Genomic DNA, 25,336 nt, shown 5'->3' on the forward strand with positions numbered 1-25,336 from the left:
GAAAAGCATAGTGCTTCTTCTTCCAATACAGATCTAGACTTAAATTAAATGCTATAATTATAACTTCCAAAAACTTCTGTGATAAAATTAATATTTAATACATATGGGTTTATAAAACTGTACTTTGTAATCAACAAGAGAAAGTTACTTTTTAGAGAACGAAGTATTCAGTGACAGTTCCACGTGTCTGTAGCAAAGACAAAGCCACATGATATTACATCTGGCTCTAAGAATTCTAAGGTACAAAATTTTTACCAAAGATCAAAATTAGGATACTCTGATCGTAAAAAATTCAACCCAGGCTGGGTGCTGGTGGCTCATACCTGTACTCCTAGCTACTCAGGAAGGCTAAGTTCTTAGGCTCATGATTGAAAGCCAGTGGGGGCAGAAAAGTCTGTGAGACTCTTATCTCCAATCAACAATTAAAAAGCCAGAAGTGGAGCTGTGGCTCAAGTGTAGAGAGCAAAAAAGCTAAGGGACAGCACCCAGGCCCTGAGTTCAAGCCCTAATACTGGCTCAAAACAACAACAACAACAAAACAAAACAAAACAAAAAACACCCAACTCATAGGAGATAACTTTTTAGAGAGTAAATGTGCTGTTGAGTATTAATTATTCCACTAACCTTTTCTTCTTAAGACCTACAAGCTGACCTTTTCCTGTAATAATTGTGACTCATCACAATTTCAAACTGACCTCCACTTCCGCGTTACCATTCCAGTACTCAGGGATTTTTGAGGCAGCAGAAGTTCTATTTCATGAAAACAGTAGCTACTTTAACCTTTCAGTGACGGATTTTTAAATCTATAAACTCAAGAATCACATTATTTAACCCAGCAACTATAAAAACATGATCTTGGCATTTTCAGCCAGAATCTCTTTGTGCTTTTTAAATTAAGCTGCTTTTGAACCTATTTGGTATTTATCATCCATGCGTACTTCCCTTGTAATAATAAAAGAATATTTTAATCATTTTTAAGGTTAAATGTTCAGGGGTGGGGGCTTTACCAATACTTTTCCTTTTTCTAAAATACAGTATAAATCAATATTATTTTTCCTTCAGTATTGGAATAGTAGAAATTATTTCTGGTCCCTCCTTAAATCAACTGACACCACTTTTCATCACGAATAACACTGAAATTTACAGACATCCCTGAAAAGTTTCTGATTAAGTAAACGAATGAATCACAGTGGAGTCTCCATCAATTAACAGTGTAGATCTATTAAAAAACTGATTATTAAAATCTTCAAGCTATAAAACAAAAACAAAAAACCAGGAAACTCTTTCAAGAACTAAAATGGAGTGTGTTGTCACTGCTTCTGGACTGGTATCCCCTGACTCCTCAGACTTTTCCTCCTCCATTTTCTAAGACATGTTTGCAGCAATCCTCATGCCCAGGTGTCATGCTTACTGTGGCCTGTGGGAGATGACAGTACATTTACTGTCTCTTCCCTAATAGATTTCATATCCCAAGATGGGCATGCGTCTCACTCCTCTGCATTCCATTCACCAGCATCTTATCAGGAGACAGTATTTGCTGTGCAAGTTGATGACAGCTGACCCTTCTACTCTGCTTACCCCTTCTCTCAGACAATATGAGGTTATCACCAGCTTGTCATCCTATGCACTGGCCTTTCACTCTTTCAATCAGAAAAGTTGTGTCTTACTTTAAAAAAAAAAGGGAAGGTGGGGGGGGGGAGGGGATGAAAAACCAAGAGTCTAAAGGCACAAAGTCGCATAGCTGCTCTAGTTGGAGTTTGTAAACAGAGAATAGGTTGAATTTAGGTAATCCCAATCAATGAGAATAAAAAGGCATCCACTGCAGGCTTTTGTCCAGCCAGCTTCTTTGAGACCCTTCATGGGTTTTGAGGTCTACAAAGTATGCACTAAAATACCCATACTTCAAAAAGCAATAAGGCAAATAGTATAATCATTATTCCAAAAGTTACAATGGTAGTGTAGGCATACATAGTATAATTTAGTTACAATGTGTGGTACTGTTTCTATTATATAACCATATTAACCGTTTCTCTCCTACATAATTATAGATTCAGCTGGGTTTCAGTTGAACACAAAACCATCCTTGTACCACCACTGGTAGTTGGCAATAGCTCTTTGATAGCAGTTTTTATTCTGTTGGAGAAATTATCCTTGAGCTGAAAAATAAAAAGTCTACAATTCAAAGTCCAGCCATTAAACACTATCATATTTGTGAAGAGCTTCTTCCAACTTCTGGGTCACTTTTTGGAAAAATATTATTTGTTGTTGTAAGAAATGCTGCATCTGTGATTTAAAGTCTCTTACTCTAATTTGATGGAAATGGTGGATTTCAGCCAATGTGGCAAAAGAAATAGTGTTACAGCGGTCTTGAATGCCGTCAGCCTTTTGGACTTCCATCTTCCCTTCTTCCACGTGGCGCCTACTCTCCTTGACTTTGGTGAGAGCTCCTGTAGTTAAAAATAAAGTCATTAGTTTAAATAAATAAATACACACACACATATCTCGATGATATGCTTACATATTACAGACTCTTGGGTATTGTTAATACTAACCTGACCTATTTCAAAGCGGTATTTCAAATGGTAACTGGAACCTCTCACTTAAAAGCTGAGAGCTTTCCCATTGCTACACTTTCACTGAATCAAGAAACTAGTGTTTGGCATATTAGTCAATTATCTGTAGTATTTTTGACATGCTACAGTTAACAGATATTAAAATCCAATGAACTGTTCTTAAAAGACAATCCAAAGCTGGGCACTGGTAGCCCATGCCTGTTATTCTAGCTAAGTGGGAGGATGTATTGGGAGGACTGTGGTTCCAGGCCAGTCTTCTCAAAAAAGTCTGTGAGACTCCATCTCAACAGAAGAAGCTGGATATGGGTGGCGCAAATGTGCCATCCAGCTGTAGCAGGAAGCAAAACATTAGGAGATTTATGGTCTAGGAACATGCCCAGATAGGAAGTGAAGAGAAATCCTATCTCAATAATAACCAGTGTAAAAAAGGGCTGTAGGTGGAGTTCAGTGGCAGAGCTTCTGCCTATCAAGTTCAAAACCTTGAATTCAAACCTCAATACTTCAAAGAAAAAGACAAACCAATAAACTGAATTTCCACATGCTTTAAAAGGGCCTAAGACCTTTATATCCACACATATGAGGAAATTATGTATAAAACAATACTTCATAAAGACTTTAAATCCCCTTCTCACTAAAATATTAATGTACAGGACTTGTGAACCAATCTCCAAGACATATTAGAAGCACCTTGGGCTGGCAGTGGGCATGTCACATTTTATGGAGGGGGCTGGTAATGCTGCCCCCCACATCAGAGCACACACATGCCCAGGTCTGATTCATCTACAGAACATGCCTAGCTGAATAAAATGTCTGGGGATGGGGTGCACTCTGCACACAAAACCTGCCTGACCCCACCACTGGGCGCCAGGGCCTTTTTACTTTTTTAAGGGAATTGGTGAGCTTTAAGTCTCCCTAAGGAGAATGACAACACAGACGACAGCTTATTGTCAAGACATATTACCAGAGGGGGTTGCAGGGGTGAGAATCGGGGACCAATCACTTTAGTGGTGTCAGAGAAGGGTGGACCCTCTCCCCCACCCCACCCCCCGCTGTGAAGACACCAAAGGCTGAGATGTTTAGCAGTAGGACATACGGGATACCCGTATGTCCTCAAGAATGTGGAATGACAAAGCTAAAATCATTGGAACACAGCCAGCTGAAGAATTCAGATTTCCTAGTCTCTACTCTGCTAGAGCATGTTGAAGGGCAGGAGAACACAAAGCCAGGCTGCCAGGAGCCCTGGACTGGCAACGCAGACTCCTGAGGGAAAGGGTAGCCTGGGTAGAGGCAATGAAGCAACCAAGTTCTTCAGAGATGCTGCTTCAACCTGAGGGATGAAAATCGTCTGTGTCTAATTTCCTCAGCAATCCTGCAATACAGTACAGAATAAGCTAGCATTAAAGCATAACCTTTAGAGTTAAATCTTACGGAGTTAAATGTGCTTTAAAATTATGTTTTATTGATTCTACTTTTGGTGGTGCTGGGAAAAGAACCAGGCAGGACCTTGCCCATGCTAGGTAAGTGCCCTACCACTGAGCCACATCCCCAGCCAGTGCACTTTTATTTTATTTCTTTTGCACAAAGACCTGAGAATACAAAAGAACTTATGATACATAATATATGTATGCGAAACAACATACCACCCCCCATGTTTGTCTGCATCTATTGATTTTAAATTAGATCTTTATGTGAAAAGGAACAAAGCCCTGGAGCAGACACAACACACTGGCACAGCCATGCTCACAGCATGCTCCCACTGCCACCAGGACCCACTCAGTGAGCATGGCTTCGAGAAGACCCCTGCCCTCACCGCTCAGAGCCTGGCACTCTGCAAGAGTAGCACTTGCCCCATTTCTTCCACCATTCACAGTACCAATCAAGCATGAAAAACCTCTCCATACCAAAAAGAAAATGAAAACATTACTTCTTGTGAACCCACTGTCTTTGTTTATATTTGTACAGGTTTTACATTCTAGACGCTGAAAAGACCAAGAACATTAGAAGAGGTAAGACTCAAGAAAAAAAAATCGAAAAGGCAATTGAAAATAGGAAATTATGACACTGAGGTGGGAGAATAAGACCAAAGCAGAACGAAGTCTCAGGTAATGTGACAGGTTCTTCATGTGATTTCAATCCACGGTACCTGAGGAAGCCACAGTCAGGGTTCAAGCACACATATCCCACCCTGCTCAGATGCCAATGATGCTGTAGGTCAGCTGTAGCTGATCTGTGACAGTCTGGAAGCATGGCTTGCTCTAGTTAGTAGAGCCGGCATTCCTCCATTAGTCTCCATCAGAAGTTCAATCTGGAGAACAGGGAAAAGCTGACCCCCTTCCCAGAGCTATGAATGAATGGCTGCTAAGTTGAACTTGTCCAATTCCAAATTAGATCACCACATTCTCTCAAGCTGCATTATACACAACTATAATGTGTATCTACAGCAACTGCTTTAAAAATAAACAAGTCTGAGATTTTTGCAACTTACCATATGGGCAAACATATTCAAAGCTCTTGGACAGAGCAGTTAAGTATTCAAATCTCTGAAGTCCAGGGACCTTTTGGCATTTAAAACTTTTAAGCCTTCTGCATATCCATAAGAAGCCAAAGAACAATTTAAGACTTAAGTTTTCTTTAAGTATGAATCTGTTAGAAAAATAGCAGGGTGTTGCTGTTTTTAAAGCATCCAAAAGGTTGGGCTCTGGATCAAGAAACTGAATTCATTGAAGGACCAGTGAGAGCATGCTGGCAGAACAGAGAATCAAACACTGGTGTTTTTGTTCCTACCTAAGTGAGCTCAAGAGGAAGCTACAGGACAGGTACACTTAGGACAGACAGACAGGCATACTACCTGGACACAGCCAAATAGCACTACAAAGCACATAATTCCATTCCACATAATTCCATTCCCCCATGTGGAATGCTTTGAGCTTCCCCAAAGCATCATGAATTGTATTAAGTCAGAAAATGCTCAGAGGGCCTGCTCTCTGTCAAGCACTGTGCTAAGGATGGGGGGATGGGGGGACAGCGTTCATGAAGAGTATTATCCAAGACAATAAATGGCAGCTGCCAAAAATAACCCTCATTACAATGTACAACAGACAGCACTTTGTGTGTAAAGAAACTGAGTTACTCAGCATCTTTTGTCTGAAAGTCACTCAGGTAACCCGCTAATAGGCTGAGATGGAATCTCAACGTGTAACTGACTTCAGAGCAAATATTCAAACATGCAAAGAAGACATTGGAACATGCAAGAAAGCAAAGTGGATCTAGGGGGAAGCGTTGTGTTAGGGGTATAAGATGCAGGGACTGGGGACTGGGCTGCTCCTCCCAGCCAGGCTGCTGGCCCCCTAACCCTCTGACGCTGGGCCTCAGCCCTGCCTCCTTCCTCACCTTCCTTCTAAGAATCCTGACTTTGGTTTTTATCTGTAATTCAGAAGGTGTTAAAGAAACTAGATTTAAATTATTCCCTCTGGAATCCTATGAACTTCATTCAATTTGCTAATTGTACCTGTGAAGTCTGTTAACGCTTAAGGAGGCATGACTTCCTGGTCTTTGTTGCAACAAGATTAGGGGACCTAGCTGGCACTGGTGGCTTACACCTGTAATCCCAGCTACTCAGGAGGTTGAGAGCTGAGGATCATGGTGCAAAGCCAGCCGGGGCTGGAAAGTCCATGAGAGTCTTATCTCCAATTAACCACCAGAAAACCAGAAGTGGTGCTGAGGCTCAAGTGGTAGAGCACTAGCTGAATAGCTGAGGGACAGCGCCCAGGACCAGAGTTCAAGCTCCATGACAAAAAATTAAAATTAAAAAAAAGATTAGGGTACCACAAAATGAAAGACTGAACAAACATAACATTCTTCATTAGTTTTGGAAATTTAAGCCCACACTGAGTTCCTTTTTAATCCTTGTCTTCTTCCTTGCTTGTTTTCTTTCCCCTTTGCTCTCCCATTCATCTACCTAGATCCTATGGGAAGATTATATAAATTGTGAACTGCCCCCTAAAACATTAACATATAATTCTTTAAGGGAATATATGAGGTTTGTCTCTGTACTGGTGGAACAGAACAAAAAAAGAAAGAACAAAATTTATATTTTGCAAATAAGGAAGGACAAAAAACATTTGGAAAAGTGCTTGAAAGCCAATTCCCTGAGACTTGCAATTTGACCCAGTTAATAAATTCCAGTTCACTAGTTTAATGTGTCAAGCCTGCAGAGGAAGAAAAAAGCATGTAGAAAGAAACCTAGTCCCTATGTAAGGGGCTCAAACTATTTTTTCAAGTGACAAAGAATAGATGCTTGAAAAAAAATGAAGGGTCTATATGGAATATTACAGAGCACACTGTAACACTATTTAGTACGGAACATACTATAAATGTACAAATGGAAGAGTGAGAGTTATGGGTAATCAAGGCAGATTATGTCTCCATAAAAAAAAAATGCACCCATGACACAGAGCAAATTAAGAAGAAAAAAAGAACCCCCATTAAACTAAAATGTAGTTAAATTCTCTCCCACATTCACCTTCAGTAGGAAGTAAGACGATCAACAACAAAACCAGCCGCTGGCAATATACTAGAAAAATAAATCACCAACATTTCTGGACACAGCCTAAGTTTTAGAGCCAGGTTCCTCTGATATGAGGCCTGCCACTGGCTGTGAAGTTCAGATGCCAAACCTATGAGGCTTCCATCCCCTAAGCCAAATAAAAGCTCTTTACACAACAGTTTGCAAAAGTCCTAAAGATAATAGTTCTTTATACGAGAAAGCTATTAAAAAAATTCATTTCACAACCCTCCAAATAGTTTGTCCTAAACGTTCTAACGAGCAGTTTAGGATGTCAACATGTTTTCCTTCCTATAAAAAAAAGATAAAACATTATAGAGGCTAACTTCCTGATTTACTAACTGGAAATAAGCAGAAATGAACATGATATCCTTTCAACAGCCCAAGCTACCCAAATGGACAGATATCAAAAGTGTTTAAACCAATGTGAGCTGACAGAGGCTGCTTTCTAATGTCTCCTGCCCAGAAACTTTTCTCTGTCCTATCCCTACTTCTCTGAATTCATACCACAGAAAAGCAGAAACACATTTTTCTACTAGAATTATTACATGCCTAGATAAGAAATGAAATACTACTATTGACTGGAACTAGAATTAGGGTTTTATTACCAATAACACATTCCCACTGTTGACTGGACATTTCTCAGTCTGAGAATTATCAGTACACATTTCTTTTTTGTTGTTTTTTTGGGTCCGGTTGTGGGGCCTGAATTCTGGGCCTGGGCGCTGTCCCTCAGCTCTTCAGCTCAAGGCTAGCACTCTACCACTTGAGCCACAGTGCCACTTCCAGCTTTTTCTTTTTGCTTATGTGGTGCTGAGGAATCAAACCCAGGGCCTCAGGCATGCAAGGCAAGCGCTTTACCACTGAGCCACCTTCCCAGCCCTCAGTACACATTTCTATACTTTACATATAAAAATTTAAACATCGACAGTAGAACAGAGGTTGCCAGATTTATACCCAGGTCTAGCATATAAGCAGAGAGTGGCCCGAGAAGAAAACTTTTGGAGCAGGGCTTGCTACCTCTAAGGTAGCTTTAAAAATTAATTTGTCGGGTTCAAGCAGCAGATGTACAATATAGCCAGCTGTAACAAGCGATCACAGAATTGTCTGGCAGTGCTTGGCTCTACTGAATTTTTACTAAACATGAGAGGGTAAAATAAAAGCTAAAAGCGCTGCCAACAATCTAAGCCACAACAGGACCACATTTTTTTTTTCTTTTAAATCATGGAATCAATGAAACACAGGCAAAGGATTCAGATGTTCCACGTAAGTAGCTAATTTAGGAGAAGCATCCCCTGTAAGTCCCTTCCCCATCACATACACCATCTACACTGCTTTCAAGAATAACAAGGAAAAATAAGGGGAGAAAGTGTACAAAGAAGTCTAAGGTCAAAAGATCCTATAATGCTCAGGGTTAGGTCAATAGTTTAGACTGAAAGAAAAAAAAATCACAGGAGTGATCAGAGGGGAAAATATTTTATAGTATGTAAGTACACAGTCTTGACATTGTTCTTGAGCTGACAGCCATGACTCAGTTGCATCAGGAGTAACATGAGCAGAAGACTTTATTAGAAGTTAAGAAGAGACCAACAATACAGAACACAGAATCTACACTTCAGAAGAAAAGGGAACTCTTCTGATTGAGAGGACCATGCTTACAAGGTAACACAGAGAGGACTGCAGACTCTCCAAGTCACAAACTGAAAATAAATCCCTGAAATATATTTGAAGCACAGAAAAAGATACCATTTGGCAAATTATCAGGACAGGAAGTTCACTCTGGAACGCTACTCTTGGATCATGTTCCTAATAGAGCAGGAGTGACTGTTGGAATAAAGACCCCATACCACTCCAGGCAGATGGAAGCCCAGGTGAGAAGCACAGAGCCGGTTGCCAAATAGAAGGACTGATTTATTTTTAGCTGAAAGACCTTGGAAGTGTTTTTAGAATAAGTTCCTTAATCTTACAAACAAGAGGCTGAGTCACTTGTCCAAAGTCCCATAGCTATTTGTGGCAAAGAACCCACCATTCTCCTGGCCTTTTCTACTTCCCCTTCCATATGTCCTGCATTCAGGACGCTGGGCTACTTGCCCTGTGTGGGCACAGACCAAGAAGATGTGCACTGGAGACCTGAGACAGAGGCTTCATCCTGCAACATGCCATTAAAAACATTCCTTTCATTCCCACATTTTTGAGCATGGAAAGGAAAACTAAGCCAATGTTTTCACTCTGCTTTAGCATCTGTTATTAACATGTCTCTCCTAGACTCCAGGGCCAATTCCATATACGCAAAAAAAAAAAAAAAATAACCTTTAACAGGTTCACTTTCATATATACCACGACTCACAACTGTCTAGGATCACAAGGATACTTTGTCCCATTTTTCCAACACCAAATCCAGCTTAACTAAGGTCCTAAATTCCTACCCACCCCTCTTTACCTCTTTCTTTGTGTCTTACCAGTCAGACATCTTGTAGACTTTATATACATATAATTATATATTATACAATATATAGCAATATAATTATATAATATATAATTTTTGTTTATAACACACATGTATTTAATTTTAAAGAGACTGTATTACTCACTGTAATGAACTAAAAACAAAATTTTATTTGACAAAGATCATTAGTGTTGTTACTTTAAAGGGCTCAAATAAAAAAACTATACCCTTCATTTTATACATGAATAATAATCAATAAAATCAGCACCACTTGCAAAAGCACCACATTATTTACACAGCACATCATTAAACTATTTCAACCAGCAAAAACTAGTGCTTAAGAAGCATTTCGTTGTCACTGTCTTTTCTGTGAAACCGGAGTGAAGAAGCTCTGCTGTCTCTAGCCCTCTGCAAGCTGAACTGAACAGCAAGCACACCAGCAGCTGTGCAGGCATGCCGCTGACCCGTACCACCCCATGTTCCTCTGCATCTGGTGTGCAAGGAGAACCACTTCCCAGGCAACTTCCTAAGACAGGGGAGCCCCACCCCCTGAGGCTACACTACTTCTGAAACTTCAATCAGGGCAAGCCCCACTTTTAAGGGTGTCTGCCTAGCACCTTCCAGCTTTATCTGTTTGTGCCCCAGAGCTTTCAGCTCCAGAAGCTTCCAAGCTCTCAGAAGCATCTCCACTTCAAATCTATGCCTTCCTTTCCTCACCCAAAACTCCTCTTCTTGTGTTTTGTCTCTCTTAAGCCACTTACACAAAAGGCCCGTTTACTAAGCTACAGGAATACAAAAACTAAGTTTTCCTTCATAAAGCACCTCATTTAATTTTCAAGTGGAGAATGTGCTAAAAACATGAAGGTGATTTTCAATCTCTCTAGGGCCTTTCCCCAGAAACCAAGGCCAGATGTGAGAGAACTGAAGACATGACAAGCCAGGGCTAGCTAAGTAGAAGTAACCCAAGACTGGACCTAGCCTGTTTTTCCTCATTCCCAGGTACTCTCAAAATGTTGAAAGAAAATGCTGATTTAATCTGGTCAAGGTAGCCTACATCCTTTTTATCAATGGTACAGACACCCTTGGTCCCTGCTACTCCCCAATACCTCCTTCCCCTCCCTTTTTCTCCCTCTCTTCGGGTCTCTACCCACTTGATGACCCCTCCCCTCTATGCACCAATATTGACTTTTTGATACTCCTTAGGTAAAATATCCCCCAAAACAAAGATCAGTATCTATCCAACACAAACAAGTAGATGTTCATCTGCCCAGGCCTCCGTCCCACTGGGGTACCTGCTCTGTACAGATCTGTGCCCAGCACTGCCAGTCTCATTTTTTCTTCTCTAAAGTCAACCAGCTGCATACAAATCGATGTCTTTCTTGAATCTGGCCAGGGAAATTTTAAATCTCACATACCAGCCCCACACTCAGGGACCAGTGACCCACAAACTTCTATTCCTGTACCAAGTCCACCCTAAGTGGGCTCCAAGTTTGGAACACATTAATAAACTCAGAAGAATGCAAATGTTAATACTCAATCCAGCTAGGAAGAGCAAAAATTTGTTTTAAGATTGAGTCTCCCTAGGTAACCCTTGAACTCAAAATCTCACCTAGCCTCCCTAATTGTGGGATAGCAGGGGGGTACTACCATATTCAGTCCAAAAGCAATTTTTTCTTGAAGAGTTACAAGTCACAAAAGTCAAGAACTGTCAAAATTCAAAAGCAAATCAATTTACCCTTCACTTTCAATTCACAGTATACTAAAGGACAGAGATCCTTTGAGCCACTTTCAAAAAGGAAGAGAGTCAGAAAAGAAGGTAAATGGCAGAAAAACCCGGTTGCTTGTTGATGGAAAAAAAATAATCACCTGAAGAATTTAGGTCTGTAAGCTTGGTTGGTCTTGAAGATACATAAGCAGTAATTTGTTCTGGGTACAAGCCTTGCTATACATAACACAGTAGCTCTTAAGCTTCATTCATCAATCACCCAATGTTCAAGTGCACAGCCATATTCAGTATGAAACCATTCACTTGTGTGTAAATGTCCTCAAGCAGAATTACTTGTGCACACTATGCTTATATATTCACATAGTTCATCTTGTTCCAAAACCAAGAGTGAAATCATGTGATTACATCTCTTGTGGTTTATTTGCTAAAACAAGGTGTTCATTGCTAGATTTAAAAAAAAATTTTAAACTACATACATCCACACACACATTCCTATGTTTCACTTAGACCATCATAAATATTAAACATATGACTGGAAGTGTAGCTCAGTGGAAAAGGCTATGCTTGGCATGTGTGAAGCCCCAGGTTTAATGCTCAGAATCAAAAAATAAGCCTGGGTGGAGGGAAGGCTCTAAGGCCTACAATTAGCAGTTAGGAGTCATGTCTAGTTTGTAAATGAAGTCCCAATCCCTGTCAACTATCAGGCCACTCCAGTCTTCTTGTTCTCCTGTACCACCAAGGCTAACAGGGCACACTGCTGAGAATGACTTCTCTACTTTGGGGACAATTCCGGAATCACCCCTCTAGCTGGTGGTTTCTGCTTCCTGTGCTGGCAGGGGCCAGGTGTCCAGTGGCCACATCTGAGCTTCCTCAAATGAGAACACAAAAAGAACTAAAGACAAAACGCGTCGACATCAAGTAATAGACGCAAAATGCAAAACTTAGAGGTGACTCTGACACTGTCACCTGTTTTAAGAATGCCTTGTAGCCGGCACCAGTAGCTCACACTTGTAATCCTAGGGACTCAGGAGGCTGAGATCTGAGATCACAGTTCAAAGCCAGCCTGGACAGGAAAGTCTGTGAGACTCTTATCTGCAATAAACCACCAGAAAACCAGAAGTAGCACCGTGGCTCAAGTGGTAGAGCGCTCGCCTTGAGCTGAAGAGCTAAGGGACAGCGTCCAGGCCAAGAGTTCAAGCGCCATGACGGACAAAAAAAAGAATGCCTTGTTGCAAGGGTGAACAAACCAATGTTGAAAATGAACTATATAACTTGAAGGTCGGGATGGGAGGGTAAAAGTGGGAGTAAGGGAAAGGATGACATTGTTCAAGAATGTAAATGTAAACCCTTTGCACACCACCTTTATAATAACACTAATTTTTCTAAATGCCTTGCTGTAACAACAGGGACTTCGCTGTGTGTCAACACAAAGCCAAGACCATACAGGGCCCGGTTCCTGGCTCTGCCATGGCTGGCGTGCTATTCTTCTGCCTGGGCCAGTAGGGAGGAGCTTGTTTACTGAGTGACTTCTAAGCAGACTGACTTTAGCCTGAGCCTCCCTCTATCTTTGTAAAACAGAAGAACCTAAGGTTTTACCTTTAATTAAAAGGCAGGGAAAAAAGGATTTCTTAAGACTCTGTGGACCTCATTCTTTCTTTCTTTCTTTCTTTGTTTTCCCCCAATCCTGCTCCTTTTCTTCCCCTGCCTATTTCTATTACTGCCTCGGCCATTTTCTATCATCCACACTTAAAACCTCGAAAGTAACACTAGACTTCTGCAGCCAGCCAGCACCTCACCAGGCTCTGCCATCCCAGCCAGCAGGTGTCTCAAGTTCACCTGCTCCTCTCCAAAGCTGCCCTGGGGCCTTCACCCTGCTAGCCTCATCACTGCACACCTGCAGCAGGAGAAAACTTGGAAGGTCCTGCTGGTGTGGGAAGCCAGGCCAGGATACACACCAAAAGGACGGTTCCTAAAGCTTTGAGCTTCCATTTCTGTGGCTAAGCTCCTGTCTGCAAAGTAGGGATAAGAGTACCTCGAAAGTATCATAAGAGTTAAATAGATACAAAGACTATAAACAAAAACACCATGCCTGGCACATAGGAAGTCCTTGAAATATTTGGCTAATTTGAAGATGATTACGGTATCATTCTTCAGTTTAGAACCTTTAGTGGTTCCTGACTGTATGCACAGAAACTCGCTGTTCTAGCAAGTATGCTAGTTACTGAATTTCAAGGAGCCCCAATCTGAAGTCAGGACAAAAAACAAACTCACACCCTGGCTCTCCTTACCAGCTGTGGAATCCTAGAAATTAGCTAACTTACCTCAGCCTCAGTTCGTACAGCCACCATATGGGCTGTACAGCCCTGTGGGGTTATTTTCTAACCTCGTACACTAGTAACTATTCCCCCCACACACACCAGTAATTCATAGCCTACTGGAAACTTTGACTGTAACTTTATTTGGAAATATACTATCAATATGTAATAGCCAAGGCGAGGTCATACTAAATTTAGGATGGATCCTAAATCAAATATGACTTTTAATGTACCCTTTAAAAGAATAAGGCACACAGCCAGGCAAATAGGAAGAAGCAGATTGGAGACAAGGAATTACCAAGAACTCCAAGGAAGGCCAGCAACCAGGAAGAGCTGGAAGGACAGGGATAGGAGTCTCCTTCCCGTTGAAGGGAGATTAACTTTGTCAACACACTCCAGACAGTTACTGTGCAGAACTGTGGAAGAAGACATTGCAGTTGTTTAAAACCACCCAGTGTGGTAATCTGTTACAGCAGCCCTAGGAAAGGAACACGCTAATTAGCTGAATAACTAATGCTGAAAAACCAGGCACTATTACTTCAAAGAATAGTCACCCTGGGTTACACAAAAGGAAACTGAGCTGAGAGAAGGTTAAGTCTGTGTGTGAAGCTGGCAGGAACTCAACCCCCACCTGGCTTTTGTCCATGTCACAACCCTCTGCTGTCACAGCCACTCCTGCGTGGAGTTGAGACATAATGTATGCATCTGCCTGGAACAGTGAAGGTCAGTACTCAACACACAGAGGCTACCCTTATTGCTACTCATACTCCAGCTCACTAAGGGCCTGGGAAATGCCAAGGTCAGCAAACATTTTAAGGTTCCAATAGCAAATACTTTAGATTTTACAGGACAACAGACAAAATCTAGATTATTTATGTTGGCACTGCTCTACTCATTAGAGGCTCCACAGCTCCTGCTCTGCGGGTCATGTTATGTTCCACTTGCCCCCTTTCTCCACTCCTGCAGCTGCTCTGTCTCCTTCCTGCCCTACAAAACTGCCTCCACTTAGAACTTTATCATTTCTCCCTTTAGTTATTACAAGATCTCCCCCTGTGCCTCTCCCCAAGCTACCTGACCAGGACCCATACATCGGAAGTGCTACCTGACCACGTCTCTGCCCACTGATCTTCCATTGTGCTGCCTCTACCACTTCCAGCAGCAGGTATAAAACTAGCAGTACATCAGAAGCACCTGAGAGGCATGTGTGGTTGGTTGCGTGCGTGTGCGTGTGTGTGTGTGTATGTGTCTCCTGGGGCTTGAACTCAGGGCCTGTGCATGATCCCCATGCTTTTTTTTTCTGCTCGAGATAGCACTCTACTTTGAGCCACATCTCCTCTTCCTGCTTCTTGGTGATTAATTGGAGATAAAAGTCTCCTGGACTATCCGGCCCAGGGATGGCTTTGGACCTTGCTTTTCATATCACAGCTTCCTGAGTAAGGAGGGACTACAGGTGTGAGCCACCTGCTCTTTTGAAATACCTCCGATGTCTAGATGGCCCTGACACTCAGATCAAATCAAACCACTCCCTGGTGGATTCTGTCAGGTGGCAAGCCCTGGCATCTATACACGTGGTTCTTTTGATCTAGAATGCCCTTCCTCAGGCCCACCTACTTGTCAAAACTTATATTTTTCTTTTTAATTTATCTTTAAGCAGTTGTAGAAAAGAGTTGCCACTTAACAAAGCATTTATGAACACAATGCATCTTGATCAGTTTCAACATTCTCACCTTTCCTCCCAACCCACCCCTTTCTCTCACTCTTCTTAATTTAGTAGAATCTGCACTGGATTCTTGGCTGCATTTTCCCTCCCCCGCTTCTCCTCTTCATTCATCTTTGTAGACTGAGACTAGTAGAAACCACCCCTGAACCTACCCGTTCTCCGTTCTTAATCCTGCCTCCTCTGCCCTTCTTCACACCATGGCACATATCCAAGATGGTGTGTGTCACATGTGTGCTGACAGCTAGTCAGTCTCCCTTGTTGACCTAAGTAAGCATTAGGAACCAGGGATAAGTATGATGTGCTTATCAACCCCATCCCAAAGCATATCTGAGACCAGAGTGTATGTTCCACCAAAAGCCGAATATGACCATCTTTCAAAGGGTAAACTAAGGGCTACCCACACAGACCTCGAAGACAGAAAGTTACTCTCCATCGATTGGTCACTTTGTGCTGTCTTCCCAAGACTGAGTTAATTTTACTTTCTGTCAGGTAACAGGCTGCTGAGAAGGATGGAGGGTACTTCCCATTTTAAAACACCTCTCTCTTTTTCAAAATTAAGCATGTAAAATAAGTAGCTACTATGAACCACAATATTTAACTTTCATTTGCTATTTAAGCTTGAGGAGAGGCTCCCACTTGGCCAATGAGAGAACTGAATGAAGTTTATCAAGGTTACAGTTAGTGTCTAAAGCTCCCTAGAGCATCATTCATACAGTGGCCCAGTAGACTCTACGGTGGTCCACAGATAGGCCTGTTCCCATAGCAGTGGGACTCTGAGCAGGAGAACTTCTGGTTTAGTTAACACAGGTCTTTATCAGTGCCAAGCTATGCACTGTGTGTATCCCGGGTTACTCTCTCTAGGAGCAGATTCCTCCCCCACCAGGCCTCTGACAGACCACAATGCCAGAGCTAGTGGACCACCCTGTATCACCAGTCCAAGAACTCACTGAACACTGGAGTACTACCCAATTCTTTGGACTGAAACTTAATCTGGCTGCCTAAATGTAGAATGGCAAATGGTACAGGTCTGTCTTCTGCATGTAATCTCACCAAACAGAGCTCAAGCTACTGTACCATTTTATGGGTGCTAATCACTTAATGATATTGTAGAGCTTCATAAACAGATGGTATTTGAATCGCACTTGTTATTAAAGTTTGACTTAAAAATATTTAGATATAACACAACCCCACCCACACCTCCCAAAAAAGGAACACATTTTAAGGGAAGTATCATGTTTCCAAGTGAATCCTAGAAATTCTTAGTCCATTGTATACTCCCAGCATGCTTGGAAATTCTAAGCTGACCAGACAGGATGATGTTTCTCTCCAAAGGGGAAAGTCCAAGGGAGCCTAGGTTATCCAGAGTTCCTGGGAGACCAGGGTGAGAGCACCAGTCCCCAGCCTCCTCCCGGTTCTACTGAATGGGTGAAATAAATGTGGTTTTCTGGAGGTTCTAAAACAAGTCTAAAAATACCCTAAAAAAGTCTGAAAGTACTATGGGACACCCCCACCTGGTTTTGTGAGTAGAATGGCATGTGGCTAGACACATCTATGCTTTAACCAAGGAACTGAGTCATCTATTTCAAAAGCCCCAAAGGTTACCTCCGTTCTACTAAGAAAATACTTATCTGGGCCAAAGGTTAAAGCTAGAAGTAAAGTTTCTTTCTAAAACAACTGGGGTGAAGGTTTGGAATGGGCTGGTTAAGATGGTGCTAAAATAGAGAAAATGTGTGACTTCAATTTCTGGCTGAGGTTTCAAAGTAAAGTTGAGTTTACAAACTTCCCAACACTGAGCCCTGTTCCCTATGATCACCACCTTCTCAGGGTTGATTTTAGCCACTGGCGAATGGGGGACCAGAATGTAACCTCAGGGCAGCCTAGACTTACCTCGCCTGTCTTTCTGGGACCCTGGCATCTTTAATTAACGTCAGACCAACTGGCCTAGTGGCAAAAGGAAGCGCAATGGTGAAATTCATCCAGGCAAGACTGACAGGTCCTCAACTAGTTCACCTTTCCTGAAAGTCCCAGGGCTATTTTTTGTGGAAAAGGAGCAAACATCTGGATCATGTAGAAAGCCGAGAGCAGTCAATTTTGCCTATTTAATTTGAGTACAAAAAACAAGACTGCTTGCCTGTTTATCTATTTCCCATTTCCTGCTTCACACAACACAAACTAGGTTTTACCCAGAGAAAGAAAACAAGACTTCTCATAATTTAGCTTTTATGGTCTTAGCCTTCTGTAATCTTTCTCAAGAGGCAAATGTAAAACTTTTAAACCATTCAGACATAGCTTTAGTAGTCAGCGGTATCAGCAACAGACAAGAGCTTCACAGGCCAAGAGGATGAAGGGGGAGAAAGGAAATCAAAACCACAGCATCTGTAGGTCAGTGACAGATTACACAACATGCTGGCTGCTCAGGGGTCATGGAACTGCTACAAAGAACTTTCTAGACTCCAGTTAGGGCAAAGCAAAATACAAATAAAATCCAAACTGATTCTGGGTCCCCATGCCATGGATTGCAGGGGATAGCAAACTATCTTCTTTCATTCCACTAACCCAAGTAGGGCCTCCGCTAATTAACTGCAAGAACTAGAATTCTAAAGGCTCAAGCCATCATGGCTCAAATGGTAGATCAAGTGAGGCCCTGAGTTCAAACCCCAGTACTGCTAAAATAAAAAAATAAGAATTCTACAAGTCCTTTAGCTGATGGAATCATGTGGCTTTCCATGCTTTTTCTGAAAGTTCTGTATTTTACTCAACAATGGTTTCATTATGGGAACACGGAGAAAATCGGAGCCTCCCACACTTAGGCGTGTTTGTGCACCCCACCCTCCTAGGTCAGTCTGCAGTGGGGTGACCAGAGCCCCGTGCTTCTGAGGGAGGTAGGGAGCAGCCACAGGCAGGCTGGCAGCTCACAGGGTGAGTGCCCGCACGCTCCACAGGGTTCCAACAGAACCTGTTTCCCTTCCCAGCTTTGATGAAGTCTACAAGCAAAGGAAAAGATCCACGAGGTGAAAATAAAAAGAAAACCATCAGGTAAGTACATTAAAGGTGTACCGGTTCCCTGGAGAACATAAAAGACAGGGAGACAGTTCAGTTACAGCCAGTGAGGCAGTGCTGCCCAAGAGAGCTCTTGGCAACAATAGAGACAGTCCCTATCTTGGCTGACCCCTAGCCATTCGATAGAGACAGTCCCTATCTTGGCTGACCCCTAGCCATTCAATCACCTGGTAAGACAGCCAGTGTGAAAGAACAGCTGAATTTTTCATCCAATTTAATTTTAACTGAACACTTCTGGCTCATAGGTACAGTAGACAGCACAGCTCTAGAACACTATGAAAGCTGACTGACCACAGTCATTTCCCACAGAAGGCAAGGCTCACAGGAACTTTCTTTTCCCCAGAGAATTGGGGGACGGGGGGGACGGGGGGGGGGGGGGGGGGAGAAGGGGGCAGGATGTAATAATTAAGTTGCCTTTTTAACTGCTGTAGTAATTAAAACACAATATAAAAATCATGTTCTGTCACATCACAACCCAGAACTAAGCAGGTTTAGGACATGTAAAATGTCAAAGAAGTGAAAAAGCCCTTTTCTCTCACTTTAAACATGCATAACATGGATTCTCACTGTTTAAATTTCTCTCTAACTTGAAATATAAACTTTGGATCAAATATAAGACTACTAAAAGACTACTAGATGGGAAAGGATGGGAAGGGGAAACAAAGGAGGAGGCAACAATGCTTGATAAGAAATCTACTCATTACCTTGCCCATGTAATTGTAACCCCTCTGTATGGTATTTTCACAATTTAAAAAAAAAAAAAACTACTAAAAACATTTTTTTATTTGTCCTTTCTGTTGTTACTGTCCCTTCTCAAAAGTCAGTTGAAACCGCCCATGTGACTGTGCTTTAAGACAACAGAAAGAAGGAAAAAAAAAAAAATCAAGTAGTAAGCAAACTCCCCAAGTTTCAGACTGAAGAGTCATTCCTATGGCAGCTGGGCCTCCCATCTAGACCTGCTAACAATGCTTTACCCCACGATACCAACACTGTCTATTAAAGTACTGATTGTAAACAAATGCTTCTAGCCTTACATACAACATGCTGTAGCTTTAAATGGCACTTAAAGACCTGTCATCTAGGGTCATCATACAGGCTCCCTGTATATTACACACCTGGATGACAGCAGAAACAAACTACACTGAATGTCAGTCAACTTGGTGTTCTTTCCAGAGTTCAAAGAGATTAGGTTTAGTACCTTAAGCCACAAAAAATGACAATCGTGGGCTGGGAAGGTGGCTCAGTGGTAAAGCGCTTGCCTTGCACGCATGAGGCCCTGGGTTCGATTCCTCAGCACCACATAAGCAAAAAGAAAAAAGCCGGACGTGGCGCTGCGGCTCAGGTGGTAGAGCACTAGCCTTGAGCTGAAGAGCTGAGGGACAGCGCCCAGGCCCAGAGTTCAGGCCCCACGACTGAACCCCCCCCCCCCCCCAAAAAAAAAATGACAATGGTTTTTTAAAAAGAAGGTTTTTTCAAATCTCAAACAACGAGAGGTAAATTTAGTTCTAATATGAAAAAATAATAAGGTAAGTGGTTGAACAGACAGGGGGCTACTACTGTAAATTCCAAGTAAACCTTATTATAAGCACCATACCTTTTCTAACATGGAAACTCAAGAGCAGGGCACTGGACAAAGGCTGTGCTGGAGAACTGAATGACTGGGGAACACGTGAGTGCACTGATGCTGAGTGAAGCTGAGTCACCTGTATGAGCCCCACAAGGTCTGTGCTTGGTTCTGCCTCAACTGGCAGGACTGTATAAAGAAACAGCCGGCAATGGGTCCAAAATGATGTAACACAATGTGTAATGTAAAACACGATACATGATGTAACACAATGGGATTGAAACATTAAAGTCCTGCATCGAAAACTCAGAGTCAATTTTTCCACCACCAGCCAAAGCACCAAGGATCCTTAGTAATTTAGAGAAAGATAAAGGCAGAAGAATTCAGATGCAGGTTCAATACAGGCCTACAGCAATATTATTACTCAAAAAGCTAATTTACTCAGACTGCATATATGAGTGGGAAATTGCTAAGAAAGTTACTATCCTCCACTAAAATTCTTGCTGCAGTGTTCAGGGTACTGCATTTTGGCAACAGCATCAATAGATTAAAGGTATGTATACCCCATCTCCACCCCCACATTGAGTTACAAACCTAGTCACACACTTGGAAAGAGGAGAGAAGCAGAGAAGGAAGTGAAAGCAAGACTGTGCTCTCCCAATGTCTGAAGTCTTGTCAGGCTAAGGAACGTGGTTCCTGTGAACCAAAAAGACAAATGAGCTCAACACGAGGAAGAACATGTCAAAGATCAAGACCATTCCTAAATGGCCTGTCCCATCTGGAAAGGGAGTAAGCATCTCATCAATGGAGGCCAGATGTGCATTCTAGAACTCTCTCCTCCCCATTCTCCCCACACACTGGACTTTACAAACTCGAACACTTTCCATTCTCTCTCCATCAGTAGAGGTACACTACTGAGTAACCCTAGACCAGGCATTACTGCTATAACTTACTACACACACACACACACACACACACACACACACACACACACACACACCCCACAATAATCACAACTAATGATCAAAGTACCAGTTCTTTAACAAAGGTTGGTACTTGTAACTACTAATAAAACCTTGACAGTAGAAGAGCAAATTCATAGCTCTAATACAGTAATTCAGATTTCATCCTAATTTCCCTACATCATTTTTCAAAATAACATTCCTAAATTTCGTTGATTCCAAACCCAAAACGTCCAAAGCTGATTTCCTGAAACAAGAGTGGGCCTTTTAGGCTAGGAAGGTGGCTCAGTGGTAGAGTGCTTACTTCAGAGGTATGAGGCCCTGGGTTCGATTCCTCATATAAACAGAAAAAGCCGAAAGTGGCTCAAGTGGTAGAGCGCTAGCCTTGAGCTGAAGAACTGAGAGACAGGACCTAGGTTCAGGCCCCATAACCCACAAAATTAAAAAAAAAAGAGTGGGCCTTGTAGCTATTTAACGAAGCTCGCAAGCGAGAAGCCTACAGAGGAAGTTCTTGTACACCCAACTCAGAGAACTGACGCTAGTTCCTAACCAAAGCAGGGTCTGCTGTGCAGAGGGTGAACGCCGGTCTTACCTTCCTTGCAGACATCCATTCTTCCCTATCACTTCCTCCCAGTCCTGACACTATCCACACGATGTCTAACATGTTTTTGGTCTCTGTGCCACTCTACTCTACAAAATGACAGATCTGCTTATTATCAGCCTATTGGAATTCTCAAACGATAGCACTATCATAAAAACTACTTTCAGAAACTCTCTGAAGACTTCTCACTTTCCGAGCGGAGAGTACTGTACTGGGAGAAGGAAGCTAAGTCTGGCAAGTCAGCAAACACACATATGGAGGGGGGAGGGAGGACGGGATGGGAGAAGACATGGAAGTTCACATCCCTGCCAGACGTGTGAGATACGAGCCTGAACCTTCGGTCATCCTTTGCCTCTTGAACACCACTTTCCGTACAACCTGCTGCTCTACAAGCCGGGCTTTACCTTTCTGAACATGGATGATGTCCGGGAAGTTGGCCAGGTGCCCCTGATACAGCGCTAACAGGTCCATGACCGGGTCCAGGTCCTGCCTGGGCTGCTCGGCGAAGAGCTCGCCGATGGCGTCGTAGGCATCTCCGGTGAAGGCGATGGCCTGGTTCAGGCCCACCGAGAAGGCCTGCTGGTCCAGCTCAAAGGCCTGGCTGAGGCCGCGGAAGGACTGGCCCACCTTCTGGTACTCCTTCTTGAAGCCCGTCACCTGCTTGCGCGCGAACTCGTTGGCCGTGTGGTTGAGCTGCAGCGCGCTGTCGTCCATCTTCTTGGTGAAGCACTTGAAGCCGTCGATCTTGCTCTCCACCTCCTGCAGGTCCAGGGCGGCAGCGGGCGGCGTGCTGAGGGTCAGGAAGAAGTTGGCGCCCACCATCTCGTCCTTCTCCGCCTTCCTCTTGCCCTGCTTCCAGGCCTTCTCGTCCGTGCCGCTGGGGCAGGTGAGGAAGTGCTGGAAGGCGTCGCACTGCGCCAGCACCGGGTGGCTGGCCATGTGGTTCATCCACCACATCAGGCCCTTGCGGCGCTTGGAGATGAAGTCCTCCTCGAAGCGGCCCGTGGCCTGCTTCTCGGGCAGGTGCGGCACGGAGATGACGGGGAACTTCTCGGCCAGGCGCGCGTACAGCCAGTCGAAGTGCTTGTAGCGCCGGTGCACGGGCACCTGCGTGTGCGTGGGGACCAGCTTGTAGGAGATGTAGCTCTTCATGCCCTTGAACTTGGTCTGCTTGGTGGGGTCGTCGATGGTGCACTGGAAGGGGTAGGGGTTCTCCTGCCACTCGGGCCCGTAGGGGCCCAGCACCACGCACAGCTTGTCCCCGTCCTTCACGAAGCCCGACGCCTCGCCCAGCACGAACGCCTCGCCGCCCGACTTGACGAAGGTGGAGAAGCGGTTGAGGTTGCGGCTCACCGTGGCCGAGCTCTTGGCCGCGCCCGGCGCGTGGTGCGCGTGCGGCGGCGGCGGCGCCGAGCCGCCCCCGCGCGGCCCCAGGGACAGGTCCGAGCGCGTGGACAGGCGGTAGCGCCCCGCCGCGCCGCCGCCCGCCGACGACGAGCCGTCCAGGTCCGGGTAGGCGCCGCTGCCCAGCGCGCCCGGCTCGTCGGCCACCGTGGAGCTGTCGTCCCACTCGTCGTCCCAGTCGTCGTCGCTGCCCTGGCTGGCCTGGTAGCCGCCGCCGTAGAGCGGCTGCGGGGCGCCGCCGCCGCCGCCGTACGGGAAGCCGGCGCCCGGCGGCGGGAAGCTGGGCGGCGGCGCGGGCTGCGGCTGCAGCGGCGGCTGGAAGGCGTCGGCGGGCGGCCGGAAGGAGGCGGGCGGCGCGGCGGGCAGCGGCTCGAAGCCCCCGGGCGGCACGTTGGCGTAGCGAGCCGGGGCGCCCGGGCCGCCGTCGCCCGCGGGGCCGGGCTCCGGGGCGCGGATCACCTGCACGTAGGAAGCCGGGAAGAGGCCGCGGTCGCCGCGGCTGTTGACCCCCTCCAGCCAGCCCTCGATGTCCTGCTCGCTGCACAGGCTCAGCACCTCGTGCTCCCGCAGCGAGATCTCCCCCGGGTTCTCCGACCTGAAGTCGTACAGCGCCCGGGCGCGCAGCGCCATGGTGCCGGCCCCCGACGGACGGGCGAGCGGTCCCGATCCCGGGTCTCCCGGCCCGTCGGAAGGGGTGGGAGGGAGGTCCGCGGTGCCCCCCACCGCGCCCCGGCGCACGGACGGGAGCCCCGAAGGCAGCGCGCAGCCCGCAGCCCGCCGCCCCGGCCGCCGGTCGCGCCCTCCGCGCCGCTCGGCTCCGCTCCCGGCCGGGACTGCCGCCGCCGCCGCTGCCGCCGCTGCCGCCGCCGCCGGGGGCGGGGCCGCGCCTCCCACGTCCCCAGATGCACTAATCCACAGCCGAGTGCCAGGCGAGAGCAAGCGAGGGCCGAGCCGTCGCGCTAGCCCCGACTCCATGGCCACTGCTGTCCCCTCGTGGCCAGCCCTGCGAAGTGAGGCGCTGGTGTGACCACAGGGAGGGGATGAATTCTTTGAGGATATTTTTAGGCCAAAAAACGTTTCCTAGTAAGTGTTTATTTGCAAGTCTGATAATAAACACTGCCACTATGAGTGCCCAGAGAATTCAGGCTTGTAATAAAGCGTTTTACCAGAAAGATCAGAGATTGCACTAGAATAGGATGCAGGAGCAGGGGCCTTGTTCACAGATGAAAGTGGCTCCCGGAGCAGACTGACAAAAGCAAAGTAAGAGCGAGAGGAGATGCTATGTCTGAGCAAGTAAGAGATAATGGGTAGTGTAGTGAGAGAAGAGCTGGAAAGAGTCTAAATGAGAAAGTACTTGCATGTGTCCTCTCTCTTCCTCCGGAGGACATAGCAAAGTGCAATAAATGAGAACTCAGGCTTGCAGGTTCCAGTCTGTGTTCTGTGGACTAACTAACTGTGAGACCTTCATGCTCCTTTATATTGTCCCCTCCTCCTAGGGATGTGGTGGGGATTCAGTACTAGTATCATCTCAAGAAGAAGAAGAAAAGGAAAACTTCATCAGAAAAAGGAGAAAAGGAAACATTCATATATTGCCAACACTGTACATGACCAAGTGTTTGCTGTCCCTGTTACTGATGTTTGGGAAAGCCAAATTCCTGGCCTCTTTTGTAAAGAGAGTAAGGGTCTTAAAATTGCAACTGCAACGTGTGTGTACCAGGGGAAGCTTGTGGTGTTCACACCCGTACTCCTCCTGCTAGGCCGATGACCATCTCTCTGCAGGTTGTCTCTATGTCACATTAAATTTGTATTGTTTTTAAGATAAGTAGATCAAAAAATCACTTCCTGAAATATTAATCGGCTCCAATTTCATACAATTGTTTTGTTTCCTATCTTCTTTTTCTTCTGTGTATAATTTACCCAAAGCTGCTTTTTTTCTTCTTGTCACAATCCCCTCTTATTAAGTATACCCTAATTATTCCTTTGAAGACACCTCTAATTGGGGCTCAGCATTCATTTGTCATTAATCCCAGCCTGTCCAAAGCAAATCTGGGAACAGAGCCAGCTGAGTATACCATTATCATAATGGCTGTGGTATTCTAAGCATCCTTAACAAAACCACCAACCTACCACACCAGAATTCCTCCCCTTATGTGCATCTTAATGCAAAAGCTTTAATTCAATTCCATGAGCAAATTCTGAAACACAACATTTTCAGCTGGAAACTCTGAGTATGACTTGTCGCAGTGAGCAGCAGGGATAATTGAACTTCGATGTCAACGTTTTATGTGGTCAGAAATGTGAAGCATCAGCAGGAACTCAGCTCGTAAGCTGAATGTGAGGATTTGGTGCATGCCACATACCAGACCTCAAGAAAGATATGGGCAGGCTATCATAGTGCTTG

The 25,336-nt window shown here is 44.6% G+C and overlaps 1 protein-coding gene across 1 annotated transcript; it reads right to left on the minus strand.

Annotated features, from left to right (window-relative positions):
* Nucleotides 1-489: 489 nt before the first annotated feature.
* Nucleotides 490-23,738, minus strand: Snx18 (sorting nexin 18). Its single transcript, XM_042690930.1, has 2 exons — nucleotides 21,936-23,738; nucleotides 490-2,447 (listed from the first exon to the last, which is right to left on the minus strand). The coding sequence occupies exons 1-2, from the start codon at nucleotides 23,563-23,565 to the stop codon at nucleotides 2,194-2,196; spliced, it is 1,884 nt and encodes a 627-aa protein (XP_042546864.1). The 5' UTR covers nucleotides 23,566-23,738; the 3' UTR covers nucleotides 490-2,193.
* Between the last annotated feature and the right edge of the window lie 1,598 nt (nucleotides 23,739-25,336).

The sequence above is a fragment of the Dipodomys spectabilis genome, unplaced genomic scaffold (genome assembly GCF_019054845.1).
Source record: "Dipodomys spectabilis isolate Male_0828 unplaced genomic scaffold, ASM1905484v1 ptg000140l, whole genome shotgun sequence".
Taxonomy (NCBI): domain Eukaryota; kingdom Metazoa; phylum Chordata; class Mammalia; order Rodentia; family Heteromyidae; genus Dipodomys; species Dipodomys spectabilis.

Bases quoted from the DNA above. Each gene is read 5' to 3' on its own strand.
- Snx18 (XM_042690930.1), bottom strand. From the start codon at position 23,565: ATGGCGCTGCGCGCCCGGGCGCTGTACGACTTCAGGTCGGAGAACCCG. The intron at 2,448-21,935 runs GTAAAGCCCGGC...TTTTAACTACAG, and splicing joins CATCATCCATGTTCAGAAAG to GAGCTCTCACCAAAGTCAAG.